The following is a 16,890-nucleotide window of genomic DNA, read 5'->3' on the forward strand; positions in this document are numbered from 1 at the left end:
CTTTCTTTCTTTCTTTCTTTCTTTCTTTCTTTCTTTCTTTCGTTTGTTCGTTCTTTGTTTCTCTCTCTCTCTTTCTTCCTGTCTTTCTTTCTTTCTTTCTTTCTTTCCATCCTTCCTTCCTCCTTCTCCTCTTTCTCCTTCTTCTCTGCTTGTTTTTTGATTTCTCTTTGTAGCCCTGGCTGTCTTGGAACTCACTCTGTAGACCAGGCTGGCCTTGAACGATCTCTGTAGACCAGGCTGACCTCAATCCACAAAGATCCACCTGCCTCTAGTGCTGGGATTAAAGGTGCTGCTGCTGCTGTGGCCACCACCACCTGGCCTGCGCCACTGAAGGGGTTTATGTGGAGCTTGGATTGTAGCTCAGTGGTGGAACAGTTGTCTAGCAGGCACAAGACCCTGGGTTCAACTGTCAACACCAGAAAAAAAAACGATGGGAGAAGTTCCAGGATCCACTGTATAAATAATGGACCCGTGAAGAGACTCAGGCTGTGGGGAAAACAGAAGCTCTTGTTGGACCTTCTCAACCCCGGGACCTGGCATGAGAGTGAGAATTTTGCCCGTCAGTGCTAAAACTGTAGTTTGTGAAGTCTCTGTTTTTATCTAGTATCTAGCAAATCCCTGAGTTGCTTTTTTCGATTCACACCTCCTAGTTGTCAATTTCCATTTCAACTCCCAGGCTGTACTCTAGATAATCCAAGACCTTCTCAGTTCTAGCAGCTTAATATCCCCTCAGTTCCAGGGCTTAGCTCTTATGCAGTCCCTTGGACCAAAACTAAGAACGGAGCTGTCAGCGGCTCTCACTCTGTCTGCCCTCAGCTCCCCAGCGCTTGTGAAATGTCTGCCAGAAGAATTCAGATGAGGCTTGCAGAGTGGAATGTAGAAGATACCCAGCTTACTGGAGAGGAGAGGAGACAGCATGGGCAAAGGGACCAGTGCGCCAATTGCATTGCAGACAGCATTTGTACTGTTGCTGACCTCTCTAGAACAAGTAGTCTCCCCATCCAAGTGACTGACAGGCCTGTCTAGATTGGCCTTCCAGGGAGAAGGCCATGGTATGTCCTTGTTCTTTACCAGAACGCCCCCCTCCATGCAGTAATATTGTAAGGTTTAGGGCTCCTGAGGACAGTTTAGATAGCTATTGTTAACTATAGTTAGATAGTTATAATTAACTATCTAAAGTTATATCAAAGTAATTCAGGATGTCATCTCCTTATAGAGGCAGAGACCAGACTCAGGTCCATTCCCCTGTCCGGTACTTAACATCCTAGGGTTTCTCGGCTACTGATTATAAAGAACAGGTCCAGCCCAAGTATCTCCTAAGGTTGCTAATATCTAACGGAATCATAAAGAAGAAAGAGATGATGGTGGCAGGGATTCTCAGATATGACAGAGTGATTTGGATAAAGCAGAAATGATGGTGAGGAAGCTGGTGTAGGGTTAGGAGTGATTGGTAGAATTAAGCTCCAACAATCCTTTGTGTGCCTGCACTTACACCCAAAGAACAGAGGAGCAAGCGGTACAGAGCTGTGAGCCAGCAGAGCTGTGAGCCAGGGTCTCAGAGTAACCTATCCAGAAACCTACTGCTTGCTTAAAACTCGAGAAAGCAAAGCTGTCTTGACAGGATTAGGATTCCACTGCCCTGGCATGCAGGTGAGATGTCCCCAATCAGTGCCCCATTTCATCACTACCATCCTCATATTCTTCAAGACGAATCTCCCAAATGAAGAATCCCAGTCTGAATCCTCAGAAAGTCTTTCCAGGAGCTGTAATTTGAAAGAACAGGCACTGAAGGTGCTCACTGGAAACGTGAATTCTCCCATCAAGGCGTTCGGTCCCTGGGTCAGCTGTAGCAGGGCTGCCGTGGGTGTTTGGAGCCGGAAGCTTGCGGGGCCATGGAAGGCACTGGGGAAGAAGGCTTGTGGACTCAGGAGGAGAGCCTCACCTCAGCCTTGCCTGAGCTGTTCTGGTGCCATGCTTTCCTTGTCTCAGCCATAAGGAAAATCATTTCTTCCTCATGGGTTTGTCTTGATGGCAAGAAGGAGAATTAAGGAAAAGTTTCTGTTATGTTGGAAGTTCCCACCATGGCTCCCCTTAGCTTGTAGACATACCACCGTACCTCACTGCCCCCAAACAGCAAACTCGCCCTTTGCTGTCCCAGAAGTTTTAGAGCCATTTGCAGAGTGTGGCAGAACACAGAGTGACCTGCTGTGCATTGATTGCCCGCCCTCAGGGTCCTCCTAGACCAGGACATAAATGAACTCCAGAGACAAGTGAGAGCGTTGCAGGATCAGGAGGACCAACGGGAAGCCACCAGTTCCCAGCAACAAGAGGCTCTGCACAAACAGCTGGAAAACGAGAGGACAAAGTGTGATGAGGTAAGAAAGCAGCAGACAGGCTTCCCCGTCTCCCTGCCCTCAGAGACTGGACTGTTGCTGTTTAGCTAATTACCACTGAGTACACTTCACCTCCTGAATCTAGCTGGGAAAACAAGTATACCATACATGTAAATATGGAGAGATACATACATCTGTAATTATGGAATGTATATATCCATATATATGGGGAAGGAAATATGACTTCCCTATATTGTTCTGGGCTGTTTGGGCCATAAACTAAATAGATAAGAGCTAGAAAGATGTACCAATGATTAGGAGCACTGGCTGGTCTTGTGGAAGACGTGAGTTCAATTCCAAGTACCCACATGGTAGCTCCCAACTATCTGTAGCTCCAGTTCCAAGGGGTCCTAGATCCTCTCTGGAACTCCTCAGGCACCAGACACGAATATGGTGCATGCACATATACATGCAGGCAAAGCACCGTTAGACATAAACTAGAAAAGGGAAAAGACTTTTTAAATTAACAACATAGGGCAAATTAATAGGAGTAAGATCACTTTTAATTACATGTATATGTATGGGTGTCCCACAAAACATGAGACTTAAAACAGGTCAGATATTCAAAGTTTGTACAGCATCCTGGGCTATCTAGAAAGGGCCTTGGGACCCCTGGAGCACAGTTGAGACAGGATACAGGAGAGTGTAGGGAGGAGTTATAGGGTGAGAGAGGGGTTGTCTCAGGCACAGATCAAGTCTCTCCGATAATGACAGTGGTGTAGGCCAGGGACATCGCCCCCTGGGTATTAGCACGTGCCATGCATGTGTGGATACCTGAGCTTGAATACCCGGGACCCATGTAAAAGCCGAACAGACAGTGAGAGTGTCTGTAATTCCAGTGTTCCTGTTGGGAAACTGGAGGCAGAGACTGGAGAGTCCGTGGGAGTTCAGGGTCCGGGGATGATGGTGAACACAGTGTAGGAAACAAAAAGGACCCTGTCTGAAAGATGAAAAGGCAAGAGACATCAGCTGCTACCCTCTGACATCTACATGAAGGCTGGGGTGCACACACGCTCATATTCACACACACAGACACGCTCTCTCTCTCTTTCACACACACACACACACACACACACACACACACACACACATGAATAAAGCCCTCTTCCTGACATAGAAACTTGCTGACTGCATTTCCTGTATGGGTGTAAATTTCTTTTACAAGAGATAGCTCTTCCGAGCTGCTTCCATGTAATTTCTGTAGTTTCTCAGAATAAAAACACAGGGAGGAAGGACACAGGAGATCATCTAGATAGGGTTACTATTTCTGTGGTGGAATGCCATGACCAAAAGCAAGTTGGAGGCCAGGTGGTGGTGGTGCATACCTTTAATCCCAATCCTGGGGAGGCAGGCAGGGGATCTCTGTGCATTTGAGGCCAGCCTGGTCTACTGAACTAGTTTTATACTTCCATATCATAGTCCATCACTGAAGGGAGTCAGGGCAGGAACTCAAGCAAGCCTGGACCCTGGAGGCAGGAGCTGATGCAGAGGCCATGGAGGAATAATGCTTACTGGCTTGCTCATTATGGCTTGCTCAGCCTACTTTTTTAGTTTTTTTCTTTCTTTGTTTCTTTCCCCCCTCCCCCTGAGACAGGGGTTTCTCTGTGTAGCCTTGGCTATCCTGAACTCACTTTGTACACCAGTCTGGCCTTGAACTCACAGAGATTCACCTGCCTCTGTCTCCCAGAGTTCTGGAATTACAGGTGTGTGCCACCATGCCCAGCGCTCAGTCTGCTTTTTCTTATAGAACCCAGGATCACCAGCCCAAAAATGGCACTACCCACAGTGGGCTAGAGAGCGTCAGCACTCCCCCATCAGCACTAACCAAGAAAATGCCTTGTAGCCTGGGATGGTGTTCACACACACCTTTGATCCCAGCACTTGGGAGGCAGAAGCAGGTGGATCTCTGAGTTAGAGGCCAGCCTGGTCTACAAAGTGAGTGGCAGAATAGTCATGGTTACAGAGAAACCCTGTCTCAAAAAACAAAAATAAAAAAAGAAGAAAAAGAAAGGAAGGAAAGAAGATGCCCTACAGCTGGATCTTATGGAGACATTTTCTCAACTGAGGTTCCCTCCTTTCAAATGAGTCTAGCTTGTGTCAAGTTGACATAAAAATAGCCAACACATAATGGTACGTCAGTGGTTCAGTGGTTTTGGAGTTCTGTGCCCTAAGCCCCAAAACAAACAAGAAGGTATTTAGTACATGAGGAAAAAATGCTTGCAAAGCCACTGGATGAGAGATCAGAAGGACGTGCTGTGTTTCCAATAAATCCAGAGGAGCCAGAGATCACAGGGACGCTACCTCCAAAGATGACTCGTCTGTTGTCTCCCGTGCCTCTGACAGTGTTCGAGGAAACACCAACAGGGGAAAGCAAACCTGCTTTCTTTATGAGCAACATGCCTTCCAGTACTTCACTTCTGAGGCAGATGAACAGGGCTCTTATTGTTGTTCTTGTTTGTTGTTCTTTGGTTTTCCCACACACACCAAGCAACTCTATGTGAGTACCAACAGGGTGTACAACTTTTAACCCCAGGGACACTATCTCCCCGGAGACAGCATCAGACCCCAAGGTGAGGGTTTGTCCTGCAGGACCACCCCATTTGTGGTGTTGTAACTCTGCCATCAGAAATCACCCCAGTTATCAGTCTAGGTTTTCCCCTTTGCCCCTGAAGATGAGCTATGAATCTAAAGTGGCTGTGATAGAGGTTTGGTCAGGTTTGGTCATGTGTTAGAATGGCTCCAGAGGGGCTGGAGGAACAGTTAGCAGGTTAAGAGCATTTGCTGTTCTTCCAGAGGAGCAAAGCTGGATCCCCAACACCCATATCAGGCAGCTTCACAACTGCCTGCAACTCTGGCCTCAGGGGATGTGACGCCCTCTTCCGACCTCTGCAGTGTTACACACACAGAGATGTACCTAGACATACATAAAAGCAGAATGCCTCCGCAAACGTTTACTTGGTTACTAGCCCATTAGAAAAGGTCACAACTCGGAACTATCCAGAAGGAAGAGCTGCCCAGGAATGTGGGACGAGACCAGAGTTGATGTATCCATCCTGCACCTCCACATGCTCACCAGCCCACAAGCTCTCCAATTCCTAACCTCATGGAATTATTTGAGAGTTTCTGGCCCAGGGTTTTGTACAAAAGAAACTTGGAAGTTATCCCTTCTTCATACTAACCACAAACAAAGAAAAAGTGAGCAAGCTGAAAAAATTTTAACCATACTTTTTGATCTATCAGAGAAGCGAGGCCACGGGAGGTTGGAGAGACCAACACCATGACTCGCCGGTGAGAACCAGGCAGGAAAGCCTGTGCTGAAGCCGATAACTGTTGAAGGCTCAGTGTGGACAGAAAATTCTGAGAGACAAGAACTCCAGCGGACTCTACAGTTTTGAGGCCTCACGAGTTTGTGGGTTTCAGCCAGGTTCTGTGTGTGAATATTTGAAGAATCTCTCCCTGGACTCCTGGCAGGAGGGCTGTTGGAGGGGTGGGGGATGGGGACCTTCAGAGCTTCTTAGTAAGGAAACTGTTTAACCAGAACCTGAAGTGATGGAGCTTTGTCAGAACCTAAATGACCCAGGGCAAGAGAAACATTCGATTTCTGCCTACTCTGCCCCCCTTTAAAGGGAAGAAATGGAGGCGGGTCATCCTGGGCTACAAATAAAATACCCTGTTTCAAAACATGCTGCTATCAAAAAGATTCAGATTACTTGTTTATCAGTCACTGTGACCTGTAGCGCTCGTTTTTAAGCTCTACTTTATTTGAGGTTCCTTAAAGGCTCTCCTTCCTAACCCCCCAACCCTAGGTAGGAGAGAAAAGGTTAGTGGAGAGGGGACACTGACCCCTTTACTTCTCCCGGTTGTTGAGGGTTGATAGGTTCCTCTGGGGCTATAGCAATCTCTGTTGACAACAGATGCAGCAGGGAGTCTCCTCCAAGCCCCTGCGCTGTGTTGAAAGGTTTCTGTCTGTCTGTCTGTCTGTCTGTCCAGGCTGCTCTACACCACATGCCACCTTTCTCTGTCCAAGCTCCCATATTTATATCCCTCAGAGTCCTAGGCCACGTCCCCCTCCTTCCCTCACAAGGCAGACTGGCAAAGGCCACACCCTGCACGAGACAGTTATCAGCTGTGGACAAACTATAACCCAAACTAAAATCTCACACTTGGGATTAAAACAAAAGTTATGTTATTTACATAAGATAACTGAGTTTGCAAAAAAATCAAAACTTGCATTACAGTGAACCAAGAGCCCAGATTGTTTGCTATTCATCAATCTATTTGATTGTTCCTGTTGCCTATGAGCTGTAATAACACACCCACACCTAGGGTTTAAATGCTGCCACCTGTCCTCTGGTCCTCTGTAGTACTCTGAACCCCACTAAAACCAGGGAGCCACGTGGTTGGAGACAATTCCCATCCTTTGGGCCCACCAACTGTCACCCATGACTAACTACTCTAAAATTCCTATCTATATCAGTTTTTTGTTTCCTTCCTCTTCCTTGTGCTAAATAAGACATCTTTTTTTTAAAGAATTATTTATGTGTGTGAGTGCTCTATCTGCATGTACACCTGCACGCCAGAAGAGAGCATCAGTTTACATTATAGATGGTTATGAGCCACCATGTGGTTGCTGGGAATTTAACTCAGGACCCCTGGAAGAGCAGACAGTGCTCTTAACCTCTGAGCCATCTCTCCAGCCCTAAGGAAGACATTTTACTGCCACTGAATATAGGTGGCTGTTGAGTTCAAGTTTCAGTCAGCTGACCTAACTATTTAAAGTCACTCTTAGAGGTTCCCATTGACATTTCAAATCCCAGAGCTGAAGAGATGGCTCAGTGGATAAGAGCACCTGTTGCTTTTACAGAGGACCAGAGTTGAGCTCCCAGCACCCACATCTGGCAGCTCACATCCCACAGGTAACTCCAGCGTCAGGGGATTCAGCACCCTCTTCTGGCCTCTGCATAAATGTGCATAAACACACACACACACACACACACACACACACAGAGAGAGAGAGAGAAATCACTAATTTGAATGCTGACTCTGATAAGCACATCCCTAGTAGTAACTTCGGTCTGTTCAGTATTGTAGTCCTTCCTCCCTACCTTAGCCTCCTAGAAATCCATTCATTCCTTCACATATGCCTGAAGCTTCTGGCTTTGTAAGAACTAACTCCACGTTATGAGTGGAGACAATAAGAAAAGATGCGACCGTGATATACAGGTGGCTTTTAAGGACAATGGCATCTTTTTTTCGCTTCGTTTTGGTTTTGAGACAAGGTTTCTCTGTGTAGCCCTGGCCTACAAGCTGATCTTGAATTCACTGTGTAGCTGAGATGACCTTGAACTTCTGATCTTCCCACCTCTGCCTCCCAGTGCTTACATGACTGGTGTGTGACACCATGCCTGGTCTGTGGCATGCAGGGGATCAAACCCAGGTCCCCATGCATGCTAGGCAAGCCTTCTGCCAAAAGAACTGCATCTGTGGCAACAGGCGTCTTCTTCCAAGGTACCTGCCTAAGTAAGATGCAATCCATACAGAACTCAAAGCAAGAACTTTAAACTGTTGGGACAGCGGGGCCGGGCTGCTTTGCACTGCCATGGGGCTCGGTGGTCCTGTCAAGACATCATTCTTCCCCAAGCCCTTCACAGAAGAGGACAAGACAGTGAAATCAATGTGTGCTGGAAATCTGCCGTCTGTTTGAGGAAGTTTGGTTTTGTGTTACACTGGCCTTCTAGCTACAAGAGAGGTTATCTTAAGATACTCATAAAACCTCTGTGGTCCTCCAACTCTACTGTGGTCTAGTAATTAGACTCCTAGGTTGGAAGTGTTCTCCTTGGAAGTTCACTGACCTGATCAGCGGTGTCTGGCTCACCTTGCAGACATGGAGTTGTCAGTTCCATCACAGCACTGCTGGTTAAGCATTGTTTTTTGTCTCTGAGGCCGAAGACTTGAGAATGAACCATATGGGAGGAAAGGTTTATTTCTCCTCGGTGTCAAAGGCCTCTGTCCGTGGCCTGAGGCAGAGAGTCACAGTGGGAAAATGCCTGGAGGAGCAACTGTCACCTGATGGCAGCCAAGAAGCAGAGAGAGGAGGGGGGAGGGGCCTGAACACCTTTCCAGGCCATACCCAGGTGATCCCTTCCTCTAACTAAGCCCTACCCTGATGAATCCAGCAAGGAGTTAATCCATTATTATTTATTATTTAGTTCAGAAACCTCAGGATCCAGTCAGTTTCCCCAAAGCCCATCAGTGGGCCACCAAGGCTTTGACATGAGCCACTAGGGCAAGTGCTTCTCAACCTGTGGGTCACAACCCCCTTGGGGTCAAATGACCCTTTCACAGAGGTCACATATCATATATTAGCATTATGATTCATAACAGTGGCAAAATTATAGTTATGAAGTAGCAAGGAAAATAATTTTGTGGGGGGGGGGGTCCACACAACATGAGGAACTAGATTACAGGGTCTCAGCATTGGGAAGGTTGAGATCTAGGAGGATCTAGGGGGACGCTTATGGTCTTCCGAAGCGCTTCCCTACAGGCAACTGTTAGCTGATAATGTAGTCAAGTCTTTTGCCATGGGTGCTTAGTATCAATGAGCTCAGACCGAAGGTTAAGAATATCTAATCCACTGAGCGGTAACGGCACAAGCCTGTAATCCCAGCACTTGAAGCAGAGGCAGGTGGATCTCTGAGTTCAAGGCCAGCCTAGTCTACAGAGTGAGTTCCAGGACAAGCAGGTCTACACAGAGAAACCCCTGCCTTGAAAAACAACAATAACAACAAATCCCTAATCCAAAACTTGGAAGTCTGAAATGCCCCCAAATTTGAACTTTTTGGAGCCCACTATGGTGTCACATGCCTGTAGTCCCAGCTACTTGGTAAAGACTGAAGTAGGAAGATTGATTTTAGCTGGGGGGAGCTCTAAGCCATGATGAGTAACACCGCAAGAATCTGTCTGGCCTGACACCACATGTGGCCAGCGCCACCCCTGACCTCATGTGACAGGTCATCAAAATGCAGGTGCACAAAAATATTATGATAATTTCAGCTTGTGTGAATAAGGTATATATGTGACATAAATGAATTTTATCTCCGGCCTTGGGTCTCATTCCCAAGGTAATTTGCAAATATCCCCAAATCCTGAATGCTTCTTATCTCGAGGATTCTGGGTAAGGTATAGTTAGCCTGAACATTGCAATCTAACTGTTATAGTCCAAGAATAGCCACACAAACCACTCAAACACCAGTCTCAGTCAGATATGGACGGTTTATTGAATGCTCCACTCCAAGACTGATCATGACCAGGGACACAGAAAGGAACTCAGGAGCCTAACTGTGACGTTGACCAAGCACAGAAGACAGGGGTGGGAGCAGGGCAGTAACACAGTTTGGCTAACCGTACAAAGCAATGTACGGTTGTTGTCTAGCTAGACAAAGCATTATCAGCTAACCTTTAAGCCGATTGGTCCTAAGGAGGTAAGTGAGGCAGGGCTTAGGGTCCTCTAGAGCACAGCCAAAGTGTAGCCAGGTGTGTAGATAAGTGTGCAACCAGGGTGTAGCCAAATGAGCAATAAAGCGTGAGTTATGACACTATTGAATCGCAGTAAAATATAAGGTCAGCTTGACACTTTGGCAGGGCCTGCTAGTACCAGCTATCAACAACCGCTTCCAGGAAGCAGAGTTGAAAAGTTTATGATTTTGAACTTAATTTCACCTTATAAACAAATGGAAGGAGAACACAAAGATGGCTACAGCTATGTCAAAGATCAGGCCTCAACACTAACCAGCTCAGATTCCCACTTTTGAGTTTCTAGTCTCCACAACCACTTTCTAAATCCAAACAGCCTTATGGACCAAGATCAAGAGGTGTTTTTTTTAATGCACTCATTTTATTAAAAAGCAAACTGCCTCCTCTCCTCTCATATCACATCGGTGAGCACAGGAGTATCATGTCCCCGGAGATGTGTGGCTTTCCGCCCACCAGCAAGCCAGTGATGCCTTTTGAGTGACCAGAGGCTAGGTACCTCTAATTCAATTCAACTCTGATACAATAGACCTGGTGACTATTTTATCAGACCTCATGGATTAGAGTTCAGTCTTCAAGACTTCAGATCCCAGTGGCAAGGCTAGGCCTCTGGAATTATTTCTTTTTCAGAGTCTCAGGCAATACCAGGTGGCCTCACACGCTCATGTAGCTGAAAACGCCCTTGACCAATTGTTAGGATTAGAAGTGCCACCACGTGTGGCCTTATGCAAGGCTGGAAATCCCACTCACACAGGGGAATGCTATGCTTCTGTTGATTTGTTAAAGGGTAGAAATGAGCAGCCAGACAAAGGGACACATAGGCTGAGGTTGGGAAGGGTCCTGATCCAGAAGCTCCTGTCTTCCTGCGATAGGAGCGAGCTGACTCCCAGCGTCTCCCCGAAAGCCCCCCGTGTTCAGCTGCCCCAAGGCTCATCAAATCCTGCCATTAGGATTTTACGTGAGGACTTGTCTGCAAAGACACAGACTAGTCTCCCCCCGCCCCCATGTTTTTCAGTATGTCAAGAGCAACCAGGAACTGTCAGAGAGGCTGTCTAGGTTACAGCAGGAGAAGGAAGCTCTATGGCAAGAGCACGCGCAGTTTCTGGAGCAACTTGGTGAGCACGTGAGGTAAACTAAGCAAGCTCCCCGCAGACAACCAGGACACAGAGAGCTGCCCCGCCAGCAGCTGCCAGAGCAATCTCACTGACGGGCTACCACCGTGATCTCCCAGTCCCAACTACACAGTGTTCTAAGGAAGATGCGGGGCCCAGTTCCTTCCCAAGAAGAGGGACTTGGGCAATCACGATGCTCTCCGTCTGTATGAATCGTGCTTTCCCCAAATATACCCTCTCACTGTCTTCAAGGGTTTCCCCTTGTTCTCTAATATTTACTTACTTGTCTTTAACTTATGTGTTTGTGTATGTGTGTGGCATTTATATGCCACACATGCATGAAAGAGCCCCTGAAGACCAGAAGAGGGCGCCAGATCCCCTGGAACGGGAGTTACAGGTGGTCGTGAGTCGCCAAGTGGGAGCTCGGTACTGAACGGGTGCCCCCTGGAAGAGCAACAAGCGCACCTAACGGTTGAGCTGTCTCTCCAGTACCCCTCTTACGTCCTTTCTTCGGCCTGGGCAGTGATGTGCACTGGACGCCTGAGAGCCAGAGAACCCAAAAGGCCCAACTGATCACTGCAGTGTCACCCGCCTCCCTAGCAGAGCCTTCCTGTGCCACCTCCCTGAGGCCAGACGTAAGTCTCTTTCTCACTCTGGTGACACTCGGTATCAAGCTGCCGTGGAACTCTGAATCAGTGATTACGAAACCACACTACTTTACTCACTGTGTTTCATGCCCTGACCAGCAATTGGCGCCAAGGAGCACAAAGAGCTAACGAAGAGGCAGCAAAGTTTATGCTGCCTCTAGACCTGCTGGGATCCCACCACAGGCCTGATTGCCTTTGGGAGCCCTCCCGCCACTGCTGCCATCGTGATGGAGGAGCTGCTGTTTGTCCACATCCCCTTTGTAGAGGGAGGAGACCCGGACGAAAGTTTCCTCCAGCATTCTTGCTTTGATGTGTACCAAATACATGTCCAGAAAACTATTGTCCAATTCAGTGCGTTTCGACGAGCGTGTATTTACACGCAACTCCCACCTCAGACAAGATGCAGACCGTGTCCCCAGTGCTCTCCCGCCCGACGACAGTTCAGTCTGCAGCTCTGACCCCTCGGTCCCTCTAGTCCTCAGGCAGCCGCTGTCGTGATGTCTGTGCTTTCCAGAATTTCTAAATAGATTCATTCTGCATGTTGTTCTTTTTGTCCCTGACTTTTGTCACTCAACATATTCCATTATTTACATGTGTACTTACAGCCAGGGTTTTCCATCGTATTTTGAGAGAGAGAGAGAGAGAGAGAGAGAGAGAGAGCAAGAGACAGAGCGCTATGGCTGTGAGGCTGTTATTTATGCGTGACCTTTAGAAAAATGAATCTAACCCCAGTTGCATGCGCCATGGTCCTTACATACATGAATTTAATCAAAATCTATGAAAAAAAAAAAAAAAAGAGTGTTTCCCCAGAGCATCACCATCTGGTTCTAACGCATGTCCAGAGTTGAAGAGCACAGATCTGGAAAGGACAATGGCAGGGAATGTCAAAGCACAAGGTTCATTGTGGTTTTTGTCTCCCTGACTTCCATCCTGATCTTTACCGATAAACCTTGTATTTACGTATTTTCTCAACTGGGAACAAATCCCTCACCTTCCTGAGGCCCAAGTAACAGGCCATCTGGTTTTACTTGGACCCCTGAGTGTTGTGCTACCTTGTAAGGCTGGTGCTTAATGAATTCAGAAGGCCAGAAAAGCCCCACATGCCCTGGGCAAGCTGACCTAGAGCCTGAGGCTTAACCAGTACTTAAGCCAGACAGCAGTGGCCGGGGAAGCCTCTGGGTTCTCCCTGGCTGTCCGGCACCAAGTGCACACAAACCCACACACTTATACATAATTTTACAAACCAGACAGAAAACAGTGTGACAATACCAAACATATTGGGAATCGGCTATTTTCCCAATTTCTCTAAAATTTATCCCTTTCAAAACAATTTAGTTTTAATCTAAATGGCAATACAGCAGCTCTTTGGTAGGAAAACTAATGATTGGGGTTTTGGGTTTTAGGTTTTTTGTGGTTGTAATGGTGGTGGTTTGTTTGTATGTTTGGCTTTTTTTTTTTTTTTCTTTTGGTTTTTGGTTTTTGGAGACAGGTTTCTTTGTATAATAGCCCTGGCTGTCCTGGACTTGCTTTGTAGTCCAGACTGGCCTCAAACTCATAGAGATCCGCCTTCCCCTGTCTCCTGAGCTCTGGGATTAAAGACGTGTGCCACCACACCTGCCTGATTGGGGGTTTTAATTAATTTTTTTCTTCTTTTTTTTTAGACAGGGTTTCCCTCTGTACCTTGGCTATCCTGAACCAGGCTGGCCTTGAACTCACAGAGATTTTCCTGCCTCTGCTTTCCTGAGTGCTCCGATTAAAAGTGTGTGCCATTACACCTGGCAATTAATTATTTTTTTTATTTTGTCCTTTTATGTGTATGTGTGTTTTATTTGCACATAAGTAGGTGTGCAACATGCATGTCTGGTGTCCTTGGAGCTCTGAAGAGGACATGGGATCCCCTGGGCCTGGAGTTATAGATGGTTGTGAGCTATCATGTGGGTGCTGGCAGTTGAACCTGGGTCCTCTGCAAGAAAAAGTGCCCTTAACTGCTCAGCCAACTCTCCAGCCCAAGATTGGGTTTTAATAGCCAGGATAAGTAGAAGAATTTCTAAGAGCATGTGTTGTGTGTTAGACAATGTTAAAACATTAGTGGTTATGTTGTCACAGACCTGTAACATTAGCTATTGGTTGGTTGAGGCAGGAGGAGCAGCAGTTCAAGGTCAGCTTCAGATATGTAGCCAAGTTCAAGGTTACCCTGGATTACATGAGACACAATATTTTAGAAAAAAAAAAAAAGCTATCATGAATTTATTGGATGTGGTGGCACACTATAATCTCAGCACTCAGGAACTAAAGGCGGAAGAATCAGGAGTTCAAAGCCAGCCTGGGCCACATTGTGAGACACTGTCACAAAACCAAACATTCATTAGCACTACTATGGACAGCCAGGGGAGCTAGAAAGGCTAGCATACACTGAGAGATGCTCTGTTTCAGATGCTCCGAGGACACTGACGCACAGGAACGGCTTCCACTGTGCATCCTCAGTGCAAAAGGAAAGGAGATTGTTATGGGAGGGAATTTTTTTCTTAGGAAATGAAAGAGGTTTACTGAAGTATAGTCTTCATATACTACATAGTGGGAACTGTGCAAGGGACACAGACTGAAATGGGCGTGTGACGGTAGCTCTCTGTAGTGAGCACTATTAGTTAGGGTACTGTACGAGAGAACCTGAATATGAATGGCTTCAGAGGCCAGGAGCCAGCTCAGCAGGTAAAGTTGCATGAGGAACTGAGTTTAGGTCCCCAAAAACCATGTAACAAGCCCGTGACCCCAGTCCTGAGGGAGAGGGGAAGACAGGCAAGATCCCTGGAACTCCCTGGGGTCACTCAGCCTAGTCAAGTGGGTGAGCTTCAGGTTCAGTGTCAAATAGAAGGCAGAGGGCAACCCTCAGACACTGACCTTTGGCCTCCACACTTACCCATGCATTTATGCACACCTGCACTCACACATGAACACACACACAAAGCAGAAGATATAAAAAGTTAGTTCCAGGCCAGTCTAAGCAATGTACTGGAACTCTGCCTCAAAACACTGAAAAGGGGCCATGCAGTGTATGGAGTGTTTTCTTACCTGACAGTGCAAACATAAGCAATCCATGACTGGCACAGAGGTTCATGCACCAGGAGCCTGGGTTCTACCGTTTTGCCGTCCTGTAGTATTGTATCGAGCATCCTGTAGTCTTGTTTTGTTGCTCTTGTTTTGCTTGTTTTTATTTGGTTGTTTTTTGTTTGAGGGTTTGGTTTTGTGTTGTTGTTGTAGACAGGGTTTCTCTGTGTAGCCCTGGCCATCCTGGAACTCTGTAGTCCAGGCTGTCCTCGAACTCAGATCCACCTGCCTCTCGTGCGCCACCACCTGGCTTGGCCTCTTGTAGCTGTAACGTGTGGACACCCTCCACATGGTGAGGACGTTCACTGCAACAGTCACATTTCAGTCAGCCAGCAGGAAGAGACGAAAGCAAGTGCATGCCGGTTTCTCTCCGGGAACGCTGTTTTCCTCCTTAAATGCTGTTAACCAAAATGTGCATGGACTCACGTAGGCACGAAGAAAGCTAGAAAAATCTAGTTATACAGAAAACCAAGTCAGCTATTTTACAAGACAACTCTTGCTCAGCCAAACCCCGTGGACTGTAATGATAAAAATTAGGGGCCAGCCAGAAGGCTCAGCTGGTGATGCTATTTGCCACAAAACCTTACAGCCTGAGTTCAGTCCCTGAAACCCGCATGCTAGGAGAGATCCAACTTCTATAACTTGTCCCACAACCTCCACCTACACTTGTGGGGAAATAATAATTTTAAAAAATGGAAAGAGGATAGGCCAGGTACGGCAGCATGTGCCTTTAGGTTCAGCACTTGGGAGGAAGGCAGAGCCAGGTGGATCTCTGTGAGTTCAAAGTCAGCCTGGTCTACATAGAAAGCTCCAGGTCGGCCAGGCAGGGCTACATAGTGAGACCCTGTCTCAAAGTGAAACAGTATAGCCAGGAACCAGAAAAATGTAAGTAATAATTCTCATTAGTGGGGCAGTAGTCAGAATCCCTACATCAGAGATTCAAAGTCCAGGAGTTTAAATTAAATTCAGACGCTAAAGCTGTCGTCAGCTCAAACTGAGATAAGCCAGAGGCTTGAGTTTGTGGGGCCGGCTAAAGAGACAGGGTAGTTCTAGATTCATCCCTCATGAGGTGAAGATGATGTGAGCCAACCATGTTAAAGGTCCATGGGTCATATCCCAAAGGAGGCCAAATAGGCCCTAGTTGTGTTCTGGCATGCTTATCCTGAATTTTGCTTTTATAGAAACTACAAAGACAAACACCACGGCCACAGAGCCAAGCTTCAAAAGGTCAAGGACCGTCTAACTCATGAGTTAGAAAAACGGAATAAGAGGATTAAAGAACTCGAAGATGAAACTGGGAAACTGCAACAGAAAATTGAAATGGTAAGAAAAACCTAAAATAGGGTGCAGTGACACCAGTTTAAGAACGCCAGGTCGTCTTCTCATTTCCAGCACCTCTCTCAACCCCAGCTTCCATTTTTGCTGCCACCTTCCATCTTCTGTGTGACATATTCTTTTTTAATATGTATGTGCTTGCACACTCTGTGTGTGTGTGTGTGTGTGTATGGGCGCGCGCGCGCGCAGGTGCATGTGGAGGTCAAGGGTCATCACCCAGAGCCTTCTGTGCTTCCTTTCTCTCATTGGCCCGGTACCCACCAGTGAGACTAAACTGGCCGGCGAGCGAGCACCCAGGGATCCACGCCTCTTCATACCCAGTGCTGGGATTACAAGCCCTCGCACCCATGCCCAGCATTTCTAGGTGGGTTCTGGGGAATCAGATGCAGGGCCTCATGCTTACATGGCGAGTACTTTACCAATGAGCCAGCCCCACCGGCCTGAATGTGAGGAGTCTCGGAAGGACCTGCAGGACTTTTATGGTTGCCAACTCAAATAGGACATGGAACATATCCCATAATGTGGATTTATAATTGTCTCACCTTCAAACGAAAATATCAGTCTTGGGGGTCAGGGGTTAAGAGCACTTGTAGCTTTTACAGAAGACCTAGGTTTGATTCCCGGGACCCTCGTGGTAGTTCATAATCATCCTTTATTCCTGTTCTAGGGGATTTGACACCCTCCTCTTGGCTTCATCAGGCACCAGTCATGCATGTGGTACACACACACACACACACACACACACACACACACACACACACACACACA

General features: G+C 47.1%; 1 protein-coding gene across 1 annotated transcript in view; it reads left to right on the forward strand.

Annotated features, from left to right (window-relative positions):
- LOC129679120 (coiled-coil domain-containing protein 30-like) overlaps positions 1-16,110 on the forward strand; it is a gene marked incomplete at its 3' end in the record, with an annotated part of 25,783 nt that extends 9,673 nt beyond the window's left edge. Inside the window, 3 exon segments of the mRNA XM_055610040.1 lie at positions 2,231-2,375; positions 10,939-11,051; positions 15,969-16,110. Coding sequence (XP_055466015.1) covers positions 2,231-2,375; positions 10,939-11,051; positions 15,969-16,110 — 400 coding nt within the window.
- Between the last annotated feature and the right edge of the window lie 780 nt (positions 16,111-16,890).

The sequence above is a fragment of the Psammomys obesus genome, unplaced genomic scaffold (genome assembly GCF_907164565.1).
Source record: "Psammomys obesus unplaced genomic scaffold, mPsaObe1.curated_primary_1811, whole genome shotgun sequence".
Taxonomy (NCBI): Eukaryota; Metazoa; Chordata; class Mammalia; order Rodentia; family Muridae; genus Psammomys; species Psammomys obesus.